This window comes from Rhinatrema bivittatum, chromosome 4, assembly GCF_901001135.1.
Source record: "Rhinatrema bivittatum chromosome 4, aRhiBiv1.1, whole genome shotgun sequence".
NCBI lineage: Eukaryota > Metazoa > Chordata > Amphibia > Gymnophiona > Rhinatrematidae > Rhinatrema > Rhinatrema bivittatum.
The window spans coordinates 434,415,277-434,433,705 of record NC_042618.1 but is presented as its reverse complement, the minus strand read 5'-3'; the positions used below and the strand labels follow the sequence as shown (position 1 = coordinate 434,433,705).

General features: G+C 47.2%; 1 protein-coding gene across 4 annotated transcripts in view; it reads right to left on the bottom strand.

Annotated features, from left to right (window-relative positions):
* Positions 1 to 8,934: 8,934 nt before the first annotated feature.
* Positions 8,935 to 18,429, bottom strand: part of HCFC2 (host cell factor C2) — a 116,722-nt gene continuing 107,227 nt past the window's right edge. For all 4 annotated transcript variants that reach the window (XM_029601511.1, XM_029601510.1, XM_029601513.1 and 1 more), the window contains 2 exons: positions 17,708 to 17,768; positions 8,935 to 10,592 (listed from right to left, as the gene is read on the bottom strand). In XM_029601511.1, coding sequence (XP_029457371.1) covers positions 17,728 to 17,768 — 41 coding nt within the window. In that variant the 3' untranslated portion in view covers positions 8,935 to 10,592; positions 17,708 to 17,727. The remainder of the gene's footprint in view (positions 10,593 to 17,707; positions 17,769 to 18,429) is intronic.

The window sequence follows — 18,429 nt, the reverse complement described above, 5'->3', positions numbered from 1 at the left end:
GAGAACGACCGTCCCCGAGGAAGCTCTATTCTGAGAATTTTTCCCACGAGGCGCCAAGGTGGAAATACATAAAGGAGAATGTCATATGGCCAAGGAAGGGCCAGGGCATCCACGCCCTCCAAGCAATGTTCCCTCCAGCGACTGAAGAACCTGGGAGCCTTGGCATTGGCTAAGGTTGCTATCAAATCTAGGTGAGGGGGACCCCACCTGTGAACAGTCAGACCCATTGCCTCCTCTGACAACTCCCACTCGCCGGGATCAAGACTTTGTCGGCTGAGAAAGTCTGCTTGAACATTCTCCTTGCCCGCTATGTGAGAGGCTGCAAGGCGATCCAAGTGCCTCTCCGCCCAGGCGAAAAGCTTGCTAGCTTCCAGCACCACCAGGCGACTTCGGGTACCTCCCTGACGATTGATGTAGGCCACCATGGTGGAGTTGTCCGAGAGAACACAGACCACTTTGCAGCAGATTAGGGGGAGAAAGACCTTGAGGGCCAAGCATACCACCCGGGCTTCCAGGCGATTGATATGCCAATGGGACTGTCCTGGGGACCAGTGTCCTTGAGTTGTTTGAGATTGGCAGACCGCCTCCCCCCCCCCACCCCCACCCGGAGAGGCTGGTATCCGTCGTGACTATGACCACTCAGGAGTCAGAAGAGGCATCCCCTTCAGGAGATGTGCCAGCGACAGCCACCACTGAATGTCTGAAATGGTAGCGTCGGAGAGGGGGAGGATCTCCTGGAACTGTTTGGACACTGGGTGCCAGCGGGATAATAATGCTTTCTGTAAAGGATGCATATGTGCAAAAGCCCAGAGGACAAGGTCGATAGAGGCGGCCATGGTCCCCAGTATCTGCAGGTAATCCCATGCCGTGGGGAGCGGCAGAGAGAAAGCTGCGCACTTGATCGGTAAGTTTGAGCGCCTGAGCGTCCGGGAGGAATACTTTTCCTACCCGTGTGTCGATGCGAGCTCCCAGGAATTCCAGGACCTGGGAGGGTTGGAGACTGCTCTTGGGGAAGTTGATAATCCAGCCGAGGGAAGTGAGAAGAACAAGAACCCGGCTCGTACGCAAAGGGCGGATGACTTGGCCTGCACGAACCAGTCGTCCAGATAAGGGTGGACCAGGATTCCTTCGCGGCGGAGAGCCGCTGCCACTCCCACCATAATTTTGGTAAAGTTGCGGGGGGCGGTGGCAAGGCCGAAAAGAAGTGCCCGGAACTGGACGTGTTGATCCAGGATGTGGAACCGAAGATACTTCTGATGGTCTGGTCGAATCTGAATGTGCAGGTAAGCCTCCGTTAAATCGAGGGAGGCAAGGAACTCTCCTGGACGGACCGCCGCTATCACCACCCTCAGAGTCTCCATTTGAAAATGGGGCACCCGGAGGGCTCGGTTGACCCGCTTGAGGTCCAGGATCGGATGGAAGGCGTTTTCCTTTTTGGGCATGACGAAGTAAATGGAATACTGGCTGGTACCTTGTTCCTGCACTGGTACCAAGATTATCGCCCCCAGATCCTGGAGCCTGGTCAAGGTTTGGTATACCGCGGGCCTCGAGTGGACCGCAAGGGGAGACTAGATGAATATCCGGTAAGTCCCGGGCCAATTCTAATGCGTAGCCTTTTTCTATCACCTCGAGGACCCAGTGGTCGGACGTGATTTTGGCCCATTCCTCATAAAACAGAGAAAGACGCCCACCTAAGTTTCGTGCGGAGGAATGGACCGGCCATATCTCATTGTGGAGCAGTCTTGGTGGCTGGGTGATGCTGACTCCCATCTCGGAAGGCATGGTGGCCACGAAAGGAATGAGACCAAGACTGGGACCTGGAAGTACCAACCCGTGGGAAGGAACCATGGCCACAGGTGCTGTACAGACGCTGTCCGCGGAAGCGGGTACGCATGGGAAAGAAAGACCTAGACTGCTTAGAGTGGTCCTCCGGCAGCTTATGGACTTTATTTTCGCCCAAAGACTTAATGAGCTGTTCCAGGTCCTCTCCGAAAAGCAACTTGCCCTTAAAGGGGAGCGTGCCCAGCTGTGCCTTAGATGAGGAGTCTGCGGACCAGTTGCGCAACAGAGGAGGCATCTGGCCGAAACTGCGGAAACCATTGCCTTGGCCTGAACGCGAAGCAAGTCATACAGGGCATCCGCGCCATATGCAAGGAGAGATATGTTTGCAGCATTGATAGCTGCCGGAGTGGCTAAAGAGAAAATAGATGGTATTCCAACTAGAGACATGTATAAATTGTATCTGCAAAAATGCAAGGGTAAACAAAAGAAAGTTTACACGGAAAGGGAGGAAGACTGGAGAAAAGTGTTACTAACAAAGATGAACCAATTGTTGCAAGAGAAAAAAAGAGCAAGAGGTAAATGCTACAAACCCCTTCATAAACGAGTCTGAGTCCATACAACCCAGCACCCCACCTCAGGAGGCCAATAGTACCAGACTGTATCTGGACTTATCCTGGGCACAATAGGAAAAAGGCCATAACCCCCAAATCGCTGCCATCACTGTGGATAATCGCCCCCATATTGGGGTAGAAATACAATGGCGAAATGGGGCACAGCAGGTGATGGCTTTAGTAGATAGGGGGCGGAGGCCACTTTAATATTTGGAAATCCCAAGAAACATGGGGGGCAAAAGGTAGAATTAGCGGGTCTCGGAGGAAAAACTGTGATAGGAAAACGAACCATAATTTCTTTAGTCGTGGGAGGATACAAAATTCCTCAAACTAAGGTAGTAATTGTACCCATTAAGGAATATATAATTGGGATGGATCTGTTACAGGGACTTAAGTTGAATACAACATGTGGGCAAATGGTGTTTGGAAAGGCGCCAAGTAAGCAAGTAGCATTTGAAAACAATAGACCAGTATATCTATCCAGAACAATAATAGTAGGTAGAACTGTGGGACCAGAAATAGCTTTGCCTAAAACAAGGGGTCCGGTATGCCAAAAGCAATACCGGATACCTGGAGGACATAAAGAGATAACAGAAACAATTAAGGATTTACAAGAAGCGGGGGTGCTAATTCCAACCACTAGCAGTTGGAATAATCCCATCTGGCCAGTGAAGAAATCAGATGGTTCGTGGAGAATGACAGTAGATTACAGGGCTTTGAACAAAAATACGGACCCTCTGACTGCTGCGGTCCCCGATATTGTAACATTGGTAGAGCAGATACAGCAACATTCGGGGAAGTGGTACGCCGTAATTGATTTAAAATGTGAACACACACACTCAGCTCAAAACATGAATAATGTTAATGTTATAATAATATTAATTACTTGTTAAATACTATTGTTACTTTCACTGTTCCTTGTAATAACGTTCAATGGTTGATTGTTATTGTTCAATGTTCTATGTAAAAAACCCCAGTCTAACCTCCCAGACCAGGGCAACCTTTTCGTTACTTGTAAACCGGATTGATTTGTATTGCATACAGGAATTCTGGTATATAAAAATTTAAAATAAATAAATAAATAAATAAATTTAGCAAATGCTTTTTTCACAATTCCTATCTGTAAAGAAAACCAAGAACAATTTGCCTTCACGAGGGAAGGACAACAGTATACCTTCACCAGACTACCTCAGGGATACTTACATAGCCCTACCATATGTCACCGGAGGGTGGCAGAAGATTTAGAAAGGTATGATTGTCCAAAAGACATACAATTAACTCATTACATTGATGATATATTAGTACAAGGGGATACAGAAGAGCAAGTAGTAGAAAATATGGAGAATAGAGGTTGGAAAATTAACAAGAATAAAATACAAGGACCTAGCAATACTGTGAAATTTTTGGGGATACAGTGGTCGAATGGTAAAAGAGAAATCTTACCAAAGGCAAAGGATAAGATATTGTTGTTTTCCCTGGCGCGGAATCAAAAAGAAGCCCAGAAGTTTATAGGACTATTTGGTAGGGATGTGAATCGGGCTTCGGACGATTGAAAATATTGGAAGATATTTTCAAAATAGTCAGAAATCGGGGGCTCCCCCAAAACGATAGGAAAACCCCACGATATTGATCGTGAGGGTCCTCATCGTTTTAGGGGAGGGCGGGAAAAATGGCACACAAAAATAACCCCTAAACCCACCCCGACCCTTTAAAACTAATACCTTAGCTTCCCCCACCCTCCCGACCCCCCAAAAAACTTTTTATAGGTACCTGGTGGTCCAATAGGGGTCCCTGGAGCAATCTCCCGCTCCCTGTCACATGGTAGGAGCACTGGATGGCTGGCGCCATCTTGTGCTCCTACCATGTGACAGGGGCTGACCAATGGCACCGGTAGCCCCTGTGACATAGTAAGGGCAAAGGCTATCGGCGCCATTTTGAATACTGGCAGCCGACGGTCCGAGTGCAGGAGGTCGCTCCTGGACCCCCGCTGGACTTTTGGCAAGTCTTGTGGGGGTCAGGAGGGTCCCCCAAGACTTGCCAAAAGCCCCTGGTGGTCCAGCGGGGGTCCAGGAGCGATCTCCTGCACTCAGGCCATCGGCTGCCAGTAATCAAAATGGCGCCGATAGCCTTTGACCTTATATGTCACAGGGGCTACCGGTGCCATTGGTCAGCCCCTGTCACATGGTAAGAGCACAAGATGATGTGGGCCATCCAGTGCTCCTACCATGTGACAGGGTCCGGCCAATGGCACGGATACCCTGTCACATGGTAAGGGCAAAGGGCCATCGGTGCCATTTTGATTAGTGGCAGCCAATGGCCCGGGAGCAGGAGATCGCTCCAGGGACCCCCACTGGACCACCAGGTACCTGTATAAAGTTTTTGGGGGAGAGGGGTCGGGAGGGTGGGGGAAGCTAAGGTATTAGTTTTAAAGGGTCGGGGTGGGTTTTTTGTTTATCGGCTCGGGCGCAGCCGATAAACAAAACCGCAATCGGGCCCGATGAAAAAAAAAACCACATGTGAATCGGTACCAGAATCCGAACCAATTCCGGTTCGGATTCACATCTCTACTATTTGGATTCTGGCAACAGCACATTCCACATTTGGGGCAAATATTGTCCCCATTGTATAAAGTCACTCGAAAAAAGGAAAAATTTGAATGGGGACGATTACAAGATGCTTTTGATCAGGCTAAGGTCGCTATCCAAACAGCATTAGACTTATGGCCTATCAGGGAGGGGACAGTAGAATTACAAGTTTCATTTTCATCTTGTCATGCGGACTGGAGTCTGTGGCAGAAACAAGACGGTAAACGAGTATCACACTATGTACCCCTACACTAATGGGATTGGCTTGCCCTTTAATGTATTCCACATTACCCGATGATTGCTCGTTGCAGCAACCTTTGGCACACTGTAGCCTTACCTGATAATGTAACTGGTTTCATAATTCCATTCCCTGAAACTGTAGGTGTATATAATTTGACTTTTACAGGATGCCTGTATAATGTTACTTGGTTTACTTTTGGTTCTCGACAATATTATTTACCACCAATGGACATCGCTGACGCGCAATTGGGGGTAAAGTTGGACTTATTCTTTAAGACACCATTGTTGGATTTGACTAAACCGCAAAAGGTATTGAATACCTCTGATTCGTTGAAACAGACCCTGAGACATGTGGACATTGCTGTAACTGGTGCCCTGCTTTGAGCGGACTTTGCCAAGGAATGCCTACTACATTTACAACAACAACTGATAAAAGACACCTCTCATTCTTGGTGGGATGTGTTTTTCAGACGTTCCTCTACTGCCACAATGACTCTGAATTGGATTTTTCATCCTATCCTTATTGTAATGTGTGTATGCCTCCTGTGCCTAGTATGTACATGTTATCTTACCTATTGAGTGCATAAAATAGCACGTCAAAGTAAATATACCACTACAGTGGCTTCGTATGCAGTGGTGCCTGCATTGGAGAATGACTGATCAAGGGTGGAGTGTAGGATAAACATGTTCTTGTTAAACAGGTTGTGCAGCTCAGCTTTCTGGCTCCCTGTCAGGAATACGGCGGTCTGATCAATCGCCTACATGCCAGGGACAGGATGAGTCCCGACTGGGTAATAGCAACTGTTGATACATAACATGGGGGGATAGTGATCAATCATTTCTCTCTCGCACGCACACTTGTTTACGGCACGGTATAAAAGAGCAGGACTTTCCAGTGTCCAGCGGGAGTAGGAGATATTGCCTCTATAGACGAATAGAGTGCTGGACACTGAAAACCCCCTTCTCGCCTTTGCTGACCTGACGACTCCTCGATACAAAGCTGATGACATGAAGGGTGCTGGATGGCATATGCAATCATGTGGTATGTAAATAACTTTCTGTAAATAACATATATTACCATGATGTCACATTAATAAATGTCATAGATATTGTGCCAGAGTACCTTACGCTCTCATTCCCAACAGGGGCAAAGACACAAAGTTGAGGACAGTAATGTTTAATGGAAAATGTCACATATAGACTTACTCCAATATCAAATATTTTTTTAAATATTTATGTATTACATTGAAATTAAAAAGGAAAACAGATTTTTTTTTATGTTCACATAAAAATATATTGAACCTGATTAACTAAGGGTTTCCCCATTATGTACAAAATTGTATGAAACCTCTTAGTAAACCTGTGCTATAATGTCAGAGGCATAAGCACAACAGGCTGTTTGCTTTAATAATTATATACAGTACCATTGTCACAATAATCACAAACTTGATGATATACTGTAGTTTGATTATAATCAGTTGTACAAGAGATTGTAAAGGTTACCAAAGCTTTTCTCTCATGAAACACATTATTTACAATAACATTTCTTTTATTGACAATCAGTTCTTCCAGAATAGGGAACAGATTTTTTTTATTTATTTTTTTTTAAACACACAGTTCCGGCTAAACACAGTAGCGGCTGATGACTAAAGACTGGGGGATTAGGCAGCACCAACTGGAAGATTATACAGGAATAACAAGTAAGCAGGCTTTAAAGAGGCATTTCAGGTTAAAGAAAAAAAACAAATTTGGGTACAATAATGCTCTGTGTGTGTGTCTATTTTAGCTGGTGGGGGATGACCAAATAAAGAAAAAACAAACTAAAAGTGTAAATTGGGCTGGCTCAGTGGCAGTGCTGCACACCACTGTTTCCCTGCCATGGCACTCTGGTGTACCGTCAGGTGTGCCACTGAAAAGGCACTACCTGGGCTCTGCTCTTAGCTCCTCACAGTAGTGACTCTTAAACGTGTAGGAGCTCCTTTCTGAGACCTTGTGCATGCCTTTTCTCCCTAGCTACAGCAAGGCTCCGGAGTGTGGCAATTAAGGAGCAGCATGCAGGGCCTAGATAACTGGGAGCTGCTTTGTGCACACCACACCTCATCTTCTCATCCTGAACCACCTCCTTTACATCCTTCCAGCCTCTCTCCTATTCCCAAGCTGAGTGAGATGGGGAGCGTGTGCACTGAACACTGGATGTTTGGTGTAGCAACCATGAAGGAGCTAAAATAAAGAACTGTGCTGCCTATCCAAAGCACACAGACTTCTCTTTCACACTGCACTTGAATACAGAGAGAGCGGGTCTATCATGATGAGTTCATGGGTCTCTCTGCACCCTGCTTTCGTTTTAAAATTCTGGAGAGAGGTAGGTCTTTCAGTGCTTCCCTAGCTCTTCTGTTTTGGCCATATTAATCTTCGCTATATCTGCACTGCCTTCTCTGGACGCTGATATACTACATAACATTTTTGTTAATGTAAGCCTGCCTTGAGCGTGAAAAAGTTGGGAATCGCTGCCATGCTGAGGGTCCTGAGTTTGACTCCTGTTCCCTGGGGCATGGGATGCTGTAGAGGCAGTACAGTCCTTGGGAGGGGGTCATAGTCATTGCACAACAGGGATACCAGTGACTGAATTTAGGGTTCATGAGTGCAGGATTTCAGAAGGAGCCCTGCCACATGAATCCCAGTCAAGGACTATCAGAGGAATGACAGAACTAAAGTAAGTTGGAAGGCAATATAAAATAGGGGAAAAATCCCCAAATAGCTGCAAATGAAGGCTCATGACATCAGTTCTCAAAGGAATATTTTGCATACACAGGAGGTAGTGCATGCAAATACATCTCATGCATATTCATTAGGGATAGCCTGAAAACCCAACTGGCTGGGGGGGCCCCATAGGACTGGTTTGAGCACCCCTGGGTTAGAGGGAAGAAGAGTGGGGCTTTATCACAAAAAGAAATTGTGGCAATTGCAAATGGAGACTCATGGACCCCCCTCTTAACCATCAGTACACACATTTAGGGTGGATTTAACGGGGCTGAAGGTTCGGGTATGGGGGGCAGGGAGAGAGGCCAGGCCAAGCCCCACCTCCCCCCCAAACAATGAAACAAAACCTTTTTTAAAGAGCTTTCCATACTGGTTATAAAGCCACAGTGGACCTAGGGTACAGTCTCTCAGTGCTGGAAGCAGCAGGCTGAGAGAACCAACAGAGCCGTCCCTAGAGGACTGCTGCCTTGGCCCACTGCAGTTCTTTAACTGGTTCAGGCCAATTTATGTACGGTTTGCCATACTCATTAAGCTATAAACAGATGGAAATAAATAAGGTATCACTATGCTTCAATAAGGATGGAAGTTAAGATTTTGTTTAGAAATGAGGAGCCTTTTTAAGTCTTCGTGTGGAAAAGATACATGCATTATGAAAAAAAATAGCATTAAGTATGTGCAAAATTGCTCATTATGTAATGTAACTCTGGGTAAATATTTGTAAAAGCCAATACAATTTCAGAAATGTTGAGGGGATGGGGGTAACTATGAATACAAAAGACAGGGCTAGATTTCAATAAGCTACAGCCATGGTGCACAGACTACCGCTGCATAATTTCAGATACTGCAGACAAGGTAAAGCGGATGAATTAGCTAAACTCTTAATACAGCAAGCTGCCAGGTTCAGCACTCTAGTACTTCTCAGGCCTTACTAAATGTCTCCTTTATACGTTTTTGTCTTTTTTTTTTTTTTTAAACACTTTTTAGAGTAGAAACTGTAACTTATCTAAAAAAAAAAAATTCCCTTCACTGGATCTACTTTTCAGATATCTATACTGTATTCATACTTTACATGTATTGGCTTCGTATCCAAAATTAGCAAAGAAAAACCCCCCATTTACTTTGCCATGCCCAATAGTGTGAATTTAAATGTCTCCTCAGCAACAAAATCAAAACCCAAATGAAAGAGAAATCTCAATTTTCTTTTAATTCTCAGCTTAATTATCTGAAAATAGTGGTTAGTATTTTTGCTTTAGGTTAGAAACTTGCTGGCATAAAACCAAGCAGACACTGCAACAAAGCGTATAAGGAATAATAAATCCTGACTGACATTCTCCTGCAATGACTTCTTGTGAACACTTTAAATGCAGGGCTGCCTCTCTGTAAGCGCAAGCGGAAGACTAAAGTTTCAGTCCTATGTTAAGCTACTTGGTTGTTCAGATCGGGGTAAAGGAAGGGAGAATTCAGCACCACAAAGGGGGACAGGATTTGATCCGATGACTGCTGGCTTTTTTAAATACAGCATGAATCAGTGATGACATAGGCAGCAGACCACTGCTACAGACCTACACTTGTGCACAGAGAAAAGGAGGGATATGCTCAGTTCCTATCCTTCCCCCCACAAAATACATCTCTCCAGTCACTGCCCCCATGGTGGAAGCTTAGCGATTGGGGAGGGCAGGTTTGGGGTAGGGGGGACAGGCAGTGGAATACCAGGGACCACCAGGAGGAGGAGAGCTGAGCAGCTCTGGAGCAAGGGCACTGAAAAAAACATTTTACCTTTTTTTTTTTTTTTTTTTAACAGATCTAAAGTTTCTACAACTATAGAACGGTAATCCCAAAACACCAGCAGTACACTTGTATCACTTTTAGAGTTTCCACTTTCATATTAGAAACTGTTATTTTTTAAGTATTTGCATTGGCAATGCATCTTACATTTTGCATATTTGCAAAGGGGGGGGGGTGTATTTGGAAAAGTAGGGAGACATTCATTAAAAATGGTAGAAAATTCCTGTTTTTTTTGTTTTTTGTTTTTTTTTACAAAAGCATATATTAAAATAATCTATACCTTTTAAATTACTTACTGGAAACACACACACATCTTGTATACAAGTAAAATGTGAATTCCACAGAATCTGTGCAACTTCAGGACACTTTAAAATAATGTTCTGTAGTCAAGCTAGAAAACCGGTCCCTGTGTGGTAGTTTACAAAAGTGCTGACATTAGTGTGCTTGTGATTATTGCACAGTTTTATCCTAAATATTCTCAACTTTCAAACTAGGGACAGTCTCCTCTTACACATTATTGCTTAAAATGCCATTTGTAACATAGGACAGTACTAATTGAAACTTTTGTAATAAAAAAAATGGTTGTGGATGCTAAGTATTTAACTGATTGGCTATAAATAGAATCAGTGTCATGTAATTAAACCTGAGTATGAACTTCTAATGCTTATGTTTCAAATGTTAAAAAAAATTTATACAATAAAATTCCGAAGAACCACAATGTAAAAATAAACATTTCCAATTTACAAAATATTACAAATGTAAAACACGTCTGTCTCCAAAACTTGCATCTTGCTACGGTGTTTCTAGCTTGCACATGATGATTTCACTGCTGTAAAAGAACACAACGTTCAATCAGTTTTTCCAGTTTTAAATTGTGCTTGATTACAAGTTACAAAAGACAGAATAACTATTTCATTTTTGGGTCTTGGTTTAAAGAGTAGTGCAATTTTCAAATGTCCGCAGGTACTTTTACCCACAGACTTTGCACCAATACTCAAGAGGAAGTAGGCACACACTTTCCCCTACGAAAACTGCCTAGGGAAAAAAGTGCCTGCCGATATTGCTAGCGCCCCAACCTAACCCTGCCTTTCCCAAGAATTAAAGCATGTGCAAGGCTGATCCCTGTGCACACTTTGCCCTGGGAAAAGATGGCCAATTTCTACACAGCCAGTTTACCCGGTTTGTCCTTCCTCGCTCCCTTCAGGAGCAATTTTCAGATGACAGAAAAACCACTAAATCTGCTGGTGCTTTTGCACCAATTCTCAAAAGGGAAATTATTGGAGAAATTACTTACCTGATAATTTCGTTTTCCTTAGTGTAGACAGATGGACTCAAGACCAATGGGTATAATGTACTCCTGATAGCAGTTGAGAGACGGATCAGATTTCAATCTGACATCAGCCCTAGTACATATACCCCTGCAGGACGCCATGCTCTTCAGTATTCTCTTCGAAAAGCAATTGTGGATATATGTGTGACTGAATAACTTGATTAACTAGGTTAACTTTGATTAACTTGCATAAACTTGGTTTAACTTGATTAACTTGAACTGGTTGATGTGGTTATAGCTGGAGACCACCAGTGTGCTCAACCGAGAAACGCCGACACCCGGTAGGAATGGGTGTCCTAATTAGAGGAAAGCTTGGCTTACCCGTGTTTGTCTTGCTCTCGGGGATTGTCCCCTGAGATTTCCGTGATTATCGGCAGCCATGGGTGGGATGCTGAGTCCATCTGTCTACACTAAGGAAAATGAAATTATCAGGTAAGTAATTTCTCCATTTCCTAGCATGTAGCAGATGGACTCATGACCAATGTGATGTACAAAAGCTACTCCCGAACCGGGTGGGAGCCTGCCCGTGGCCCACTTAGTACTGCCCTTGCGAATGCTGAGTCCTCCCGAGCCTGAACATCCAGGTGATAGAACCTAGAGAAGGTATGAATGGAGTATCATGTCGCCGTCCGACAGATCTCGGCGGGTGATAGCAACTTGGTTTCTGCCCAGGACGCTGCCTGGGCTCTAGTGGAATGGGCCTTGACTTGTAGAGGTCAAGGCTTGCCTGCCTCTACGTAGGCCGCCTTGATAACTTCTTTGATCCAGCGGGCTATGGTTGCCCGCGAGGCCGCTTCCCCTTGTTTCTTCCCGCTGTGAAGGATGAAGAGGTGGTCCGACTTTCGTAAGATTCCGACCTTTCCAGATATTGGATTAGGAATCTGCCGACTTTAAGACAGCGAAGGCGGCGAAATTCTTCCGAGTCCTTATGCTCGTCTGGCGATGGTAGCGAGATGGTTTGGTTTAGATGGAAGTGAGAAACCACTTTTGGGATGAAGGAGGGGACCGTGCATAGCTGTATGGATCCCGGTGTGAACCTGAGGAAGGGTTCTCGACAGGACAGTGCTTGAAGCTCGGAGATGCGACGGGCTGAGCAGACTGCCACTAGGAATGCAGTCTTCAGTATTAGTAGTCGGAGGGACAGACCACGGGTGGGTCTGAAGGAGGCTCCTGCTAGGAAGTTTAGGACTAGGTTGAGATTCTATAAAGGAACTGGCCACTTCAGTGGAGGTTGAATCTGTTTTATCCCTTTCAGGAAACGGGAGACATCCGGATGAGAGGCTAGGCTGCCACCCTCCACCTTGGCTCTGTAGCAGGCCAACGCGACCACCTGCACCTTGATGGAGTTGAGAGATAACCCCTTCTGTAAGCCGCTCTGCAGAAATTCCAGAATTGCGGGAATTTCGACTGTCCGCGGGAGGTTATCATGGTCTTCACACCAGGCTTCGAATATTATTCATATTCGTATGTAGGTTAGCGATGTGGAAAACCTGCATGCTCGCAGCAGAGTGTCAATCACCACACCCCTGAGTATCCGCTCTTCTTCTCTCAAGGTCTGGCCCTTCTCTCAAGGGCCAGACCGTATGAGAGAATCGAGTTGGGTCTTCGTGAAGGATCGGGCCCTGTTGGAGCAGATCCCTGTGAGGAGGTACAGGGAGTGGGCTCCCTGTCAGTAGTCTTTGCATGTCTGCGTACAACGACCTTCTTGGCCAGTCCGGGACCACTAGAAGTACTGGTCCCCTGTGGTGTTCTATCTTGCGGATGATTCCACCCAGTAGCGGCCACGGTGGGAAGGCGTATAGCAGGATTTCCTGTGGCCAGGTCTGGACGAGGGCATCAATTCCTTGGGATTGTGGTTCCCATCTGTGACTGAAGAAGTTGGGAACTTGGGTGTTTGACCAGCTTGCCAGGAGGTCCATGGCTGGTGTTCCCCAGCGGTTTACTATCAACTGGAAGGCTGGGTTTGACAGCCTCCATTCCCCTGGGTCTAGGCTTTCTCTGCTGAGGTAATCCGCAGTGACGTTGTCTTTTCCTGCAATGTGGGTGGCTGAGATCTCTTGTAGGTTTGCTTCCTCCCACGCCATTAGGGGATTTATTTCCAGGGACACCTGTTGGCTTCTGGTTCCTCCCTGGCGGTTGATGTAGGCAACTGTTGTGGCATTCTCCGACATGACTGACTGATTCGCCCCGGAGTCTGTGACTGAACCGTAGGCAGGCTAGCCTGACTGCCCGTGCTTCCAGTCGGTTGAGGTTCCATCCCGACTCTTCCTTGTCCCATTGCCCCTGGGCGGTCAGTTCCAGGCAGTGGGCTCCCCATCCTCGTAGACTCACATCCGTGGTGAGCAGGATCCAGGTTGGCAAGGATAGCCTTACTCCCTTGCTCAGGTGGTCTTCTTGTAGCCACCATTGTAGCTGGGTTCGAACTTCGTCCAGGAGCTGGAGGCCAATTGAACTAATTCTGGGACATCGGATTCCATCATGACAGTAGGGAACGCTGCAGAGGTCGCATATGAGCTCTTGCCCATGGGACCACTTCCAGTGTGGATGACATGAGACCGAGGACTTGGAGGTAGTCCCACACCTTGGGGTGAAGACTGATTAACAGGTTTTGCAATTGGTTCATCAGCTTTGTTCTCCTTGTAGGAATCAGGGTCATCTTGTCTTGTCTGGTGTCGAACCGGTCTCCCAGATATTCCAGAGATTGGGAGAGCTGCAGACAGCTCTTGTTCGTGTTGACCACCCACCCAAGGTTCTCCAGTAGAGTTTTGACTCTGGTGGTCACCTGATGACTTTCCTCTGAGGATTTTGCCCTGATCAGCCAATCGCCCAGATATGGGTGTACGAGGATTCCTTCTTTCCTCAGTGTTGCAACCACTATGACCATGATTTTGGTGAACGTTCGGGGAGCTGTGGCTAGCCTGAAGGGTAGTGCCTGGAACTGGTAGAGGTGGTCCAGGATCGTGAAGCGTAGGAAACGCTGATGCTCGTGGTGGATCGGAATATGCAGGTAGGCTTCTGATAGATCCAGGGATTTGAGGAATTCTCCCGGCTGTATCGCTCTTATGACCGAGCTTAGGGTTTCCATGCGGAAGCTAGGGACATTCAGGTGACTGTTGACGGACTTGAGGTCCAGAATGGGTCGGAACATACCCTCTTTCTTGGGAACGATAAAATAGATGGAATAATGCCCAGTATTTTGTTGTTGCATGGTTACCGGCATTATGGCCTTTAAGGCGAGCAATTTGGTCAGCATGGTTTCCACTGCCCTCCTCTTGGAGAGGTTGTGGCAGGGAGATTTCACAAATTTGTCCAGAGGAGTGTTGTGGAAGTCCAGATAATATCCCTCTCAAATGATGGTTAGGACCCACTTGTCCAAAGTTATCTCGACCCATCTTTGATAGAATAGGGCAAACCTGCCCCCTATGGCTTCTTCCTGTGGATGGGCCGGCTGATTTTCATTGTGGGGTGCAGGTGGGGCCTGGGCCAGAGCCGGCTCCCCTTTTGTTGTGCTTGTTCCGAAAGGACTGACCCCTGGCCTGCAGGGCAAGATGTTTGATATGTACTTTTGTACGGTTTGAAATGCTGTGATTCCCTGCACTTAGATGTTCGGGGCGAAGGGCACTGGCTTCTCTTGTTCTTGTCTTCCGGTAGCCGCAGTAGTGGGGATTCGCCCCATTTGTCGGCTAACTTCTTCATTTCGCTTCCGAACAGGAGGGTCCCCTTAAAAGGCATTCTCATGAGTCTTGTCTTGGACGTCGCGCTGGCCAACCAGCTTCGGAGCCAGAGTTGTCTTCTGGCTGCCACGACGGACGAAATGCCTCTGGCTGCGGTGTGTACCGGGTCGGAGGTCGCATCCGTGAGGAATGATACTGCTGGTTCTTAGTGCTTCGACGGGCGTGGTGGCGTTCCTGGTCTTAGATAAGCAGGCACGTGTCACTATGGCACAGCAGGCAGCGATCTGTAGTGACATAGCTGAAACGTCGAATGACTGTTTGAGGATGGATTCCAGACGTCTGTCCTGGGCATCCTTGAGTGCTGCTCCTCCCTCGACTGGGATGGTAGTGCGCTTAGTGACCGCGCAGACCATGGCATCCACTTTGGGGAATGCCAGGAGATCTTTGGCTGTGGGATCCAGGGGGTACATGGCTGCCAGGGTCCACCCCCCCTTTGAACGTGGCCTCTGGAGAGTCCCATTCCAGGTCAATCAGTTGTTGGACAGCTTGCAGCAAAGGGAAATGGCAGGAGGCCTGACGGCGTCCCTTGAGGGGGTTCGTCTTCTGTTCCCCTGCAGCACTTGTGCCTGGGATAGCAAGCTCTTTCAAGCTGTCCGCCACGAGGTCTGAAAGCTAGTCTTTGGCAAAGAACCGCCTCATGGTTCGGTAGGGTTCTGTTCCTGGAGGGATTTCTCCTTCCTCCAGGGAGTCTTGATCCTCATCCGAGGTGTCCGTGTCCCCAATTCTGGGGCTTTTGGGTAGGCGAGGCACTTCTCTGGGTTTAGAGTTCCCGGGATGTTAGGGTCCTCTGGGGGAAGCTGTGATTGTGTCAGAGGCGCCGGTTGCATGTGGACGAAGGTATGTAGGCCTTTGAAGAATTCTACCCAGGAGAAAGATGCTGGGTCTAAATTGAGAGGCGCTGTGCCCCCGGAGAGGCCCGTTTGAAGGAGGCTCCCGCTGGGGGTTGCGAGGTCCAGTGTACTGTCGGTGGATCCGGATCCCAGTACCAGCTGGGGAGGACCTTGGGCTGGATCACCCAGGGCCTCCTCACACTGTATACACAAGGCCGTGGCCTCTTCGTGCTGTGCAGTTCTAATGTGGCATGCTGGGCAAAGGCCCTGGGCCTTAAGCTTCTTGTCCGGTGGTGCCATGGTTTGTGTGCGCCACAAAAAACTCCTGTTTGTGCGTTCAAGTGTACACCGGGAGGCTGAGATATGCGCTCTGGGTGCGCCAAAGTCATGCGTGTAGGTCAGATGCGTGCGCCACTGTGCGCACAAGGCTTACTTATGCGCCCGGCACAGTTGAGCGCGTGGCTGCGCACCCGGTGCCCGGCACTGCTTATGCGCACGCCGTTGTGCACACAAGTGATTCTGTGCACACGGCCCGCCTCTGTGCGCAAAGTACGAATCGGCGGACAGGGCGGCGATCCAATGTAAATGGCGACTGCGACCAAGCGGGCAATTCGGCGACCACCTCAGAGGGTCTCCACGTGGAAGGGCCCTCGTATCGAACCGGGGTCTAGTGCTAATAGGGCTGATCAACCCGGTAGCACTAACGCTGGCTGGCTATCTGTGCTGCTATTTGAGCCTCGGAGACCAGAGACTTGTTTTCTACCTTGCATTGTCTCGGCGCTTCCCGGTCTCGTTCCAGGCGGTCTCTGGCTGCGGGGGCAGAAGGAAAAATACCTTCACTGCCGTGCTCGAATTTGCACCCACTGCCTCTCAGTCGCACCCGATGCCGCGGGCTAAGTCCATGCCAGGAACCGGCTGCCGGACCGAGGCCTACCTCTGAGGGATCGAGGAAATCACCTCAGGAATCTCGACTGGAGGAGGGACCCGTAGGTATCACCGCAGGAGAGCGGGGCTCATCTGTAGAGGTAAGTTTTTTCTTCGTTTTGGATTTCTTTAATTAGAGTATTCTGCTGAGCAAGTGTGTATAGAGTCCCGAACTGCTATGGAGACGGAAAATACTGAAGAGCATGGCGTCTCGCAGGGGCATATGTACTAGGGCTGACATCAGATTGAAATCTGATCCGTCTCCAACTGCTATCAGGAGCACACTATACCCATTGGTCCTGAGTCCATCTGCTACATGCTAGGAAAATATCTGCAGAGATCTGCCCCTACTTTTGCTGCAGATACTTTTTCCCTGTGAAAATATGTGCTTTGTCGGGTTCCCTATCTTCATCCCCGGAAACACCACCATTGAATGTGGGTGAAACTATGGGCATTGTGGAACAAAGTGCATGTTTTACCAGTAGGGAGGCTGGACAGTTTTCAACAAGTTCCTTGACCCAGTTCAGCGGTCATTTACCTGTGTATTGCCCTCCATATGCTACTACGTATACAGTATATATTACTCTGAAGTCGACTGGTGATTATCAGATCAGCTCACTGTGGCGTCCTTTTGAAGTCTGCATTGCATAGGGTTCGATGTTTGATTCTTACAGCAAAATTCGTCTCTCAGGGCATCTTTACAGACGCGGCAACACATATAATGTGCCTTCTTTCCTTGCTTCTTCAGCTCAAATGTCTTAACTCACACTCAGCTCTCAGGTTCGGAAACCACCTGTGCAGATGAGGCTCTTGTGCAGCAGATTTTTTTGTTATTTTAATACTTTAGGTCTATGAATACTGCTAAATGAGTAACAAAGTTGCTTGTATGGTAGCTGATATAACAACTCATTTTCTCTGTATCAGAGCTTTCTGCATCATTTTAAGTTTACAGCTTGTGTGTAGACCAACCCTTTTTTGGTTATAACCCCACAGTTTTTCCCTTTGATAGGCTGACACCTATGCCATCAATTAATAGTTTAGTATAAGAAGAAATTAGTCAAAACACACTCTCTCAATCAGCAATTCAAGGTGCTACAAAAATATATTTGTTTACTAAGTAACATACCTGTGGGGTGGACTTTGGTGTTATTCAACATGCTTTCCTTCCTTTCTGTTCTTATTTGAATCTGAAATTACAAAAAAATAAGAACTGAAAGACATTTTAGTGGAAAACTGGAACTGCTGGAGACTGAGTGGGAGGACTGGGAGACACTAGTTGAGGCAGGTTGAAGAAGTGAAAGGGTGGGGGGATAGACAGACTGGTTGGTACAGGTGGGTGTGCTTAAGAACAGACAGGTGAATTTTAAAAGCCCAGTGCATGCCAAAACCGGGAGATACGCACACAGGTCAGGCTGATGTGTGCTGAGTGAATTTTATAAGCCACCCATGTACGCGCGATTCTCCCGCTGCATGCACAAATCAAAAGTTTAGAAAAAGGGGCAGGGTCTGGGTGTTCCAGGATTCACACTTGAAATTTGGCGTGTACCGGGGTCCCCTACTGCATAACTTTACTTCTGCTATAGGTGGCATGAAAGTTTAAAAAAAACCCAAAAAAACATTTAGGCAATTCACTGGGGTTTTTAAGGGTTGGGGCTAACCGTGGGAAGTGAGGATATTAAAATAGGAAGGTTTGGAAGTTAGGGAAACAGTGATTGGCATCGGCGCATGTCCCTTGTGATTCAGTGACAAGAAGTTTGAACTGCGGGGCTCTGTGACTATGGCGTCCTGTGTGGTTCAAACTTCTTGTTGGGTGGGGAGGAAAGGGGAAGTAGATTTGAGACTCAGGGA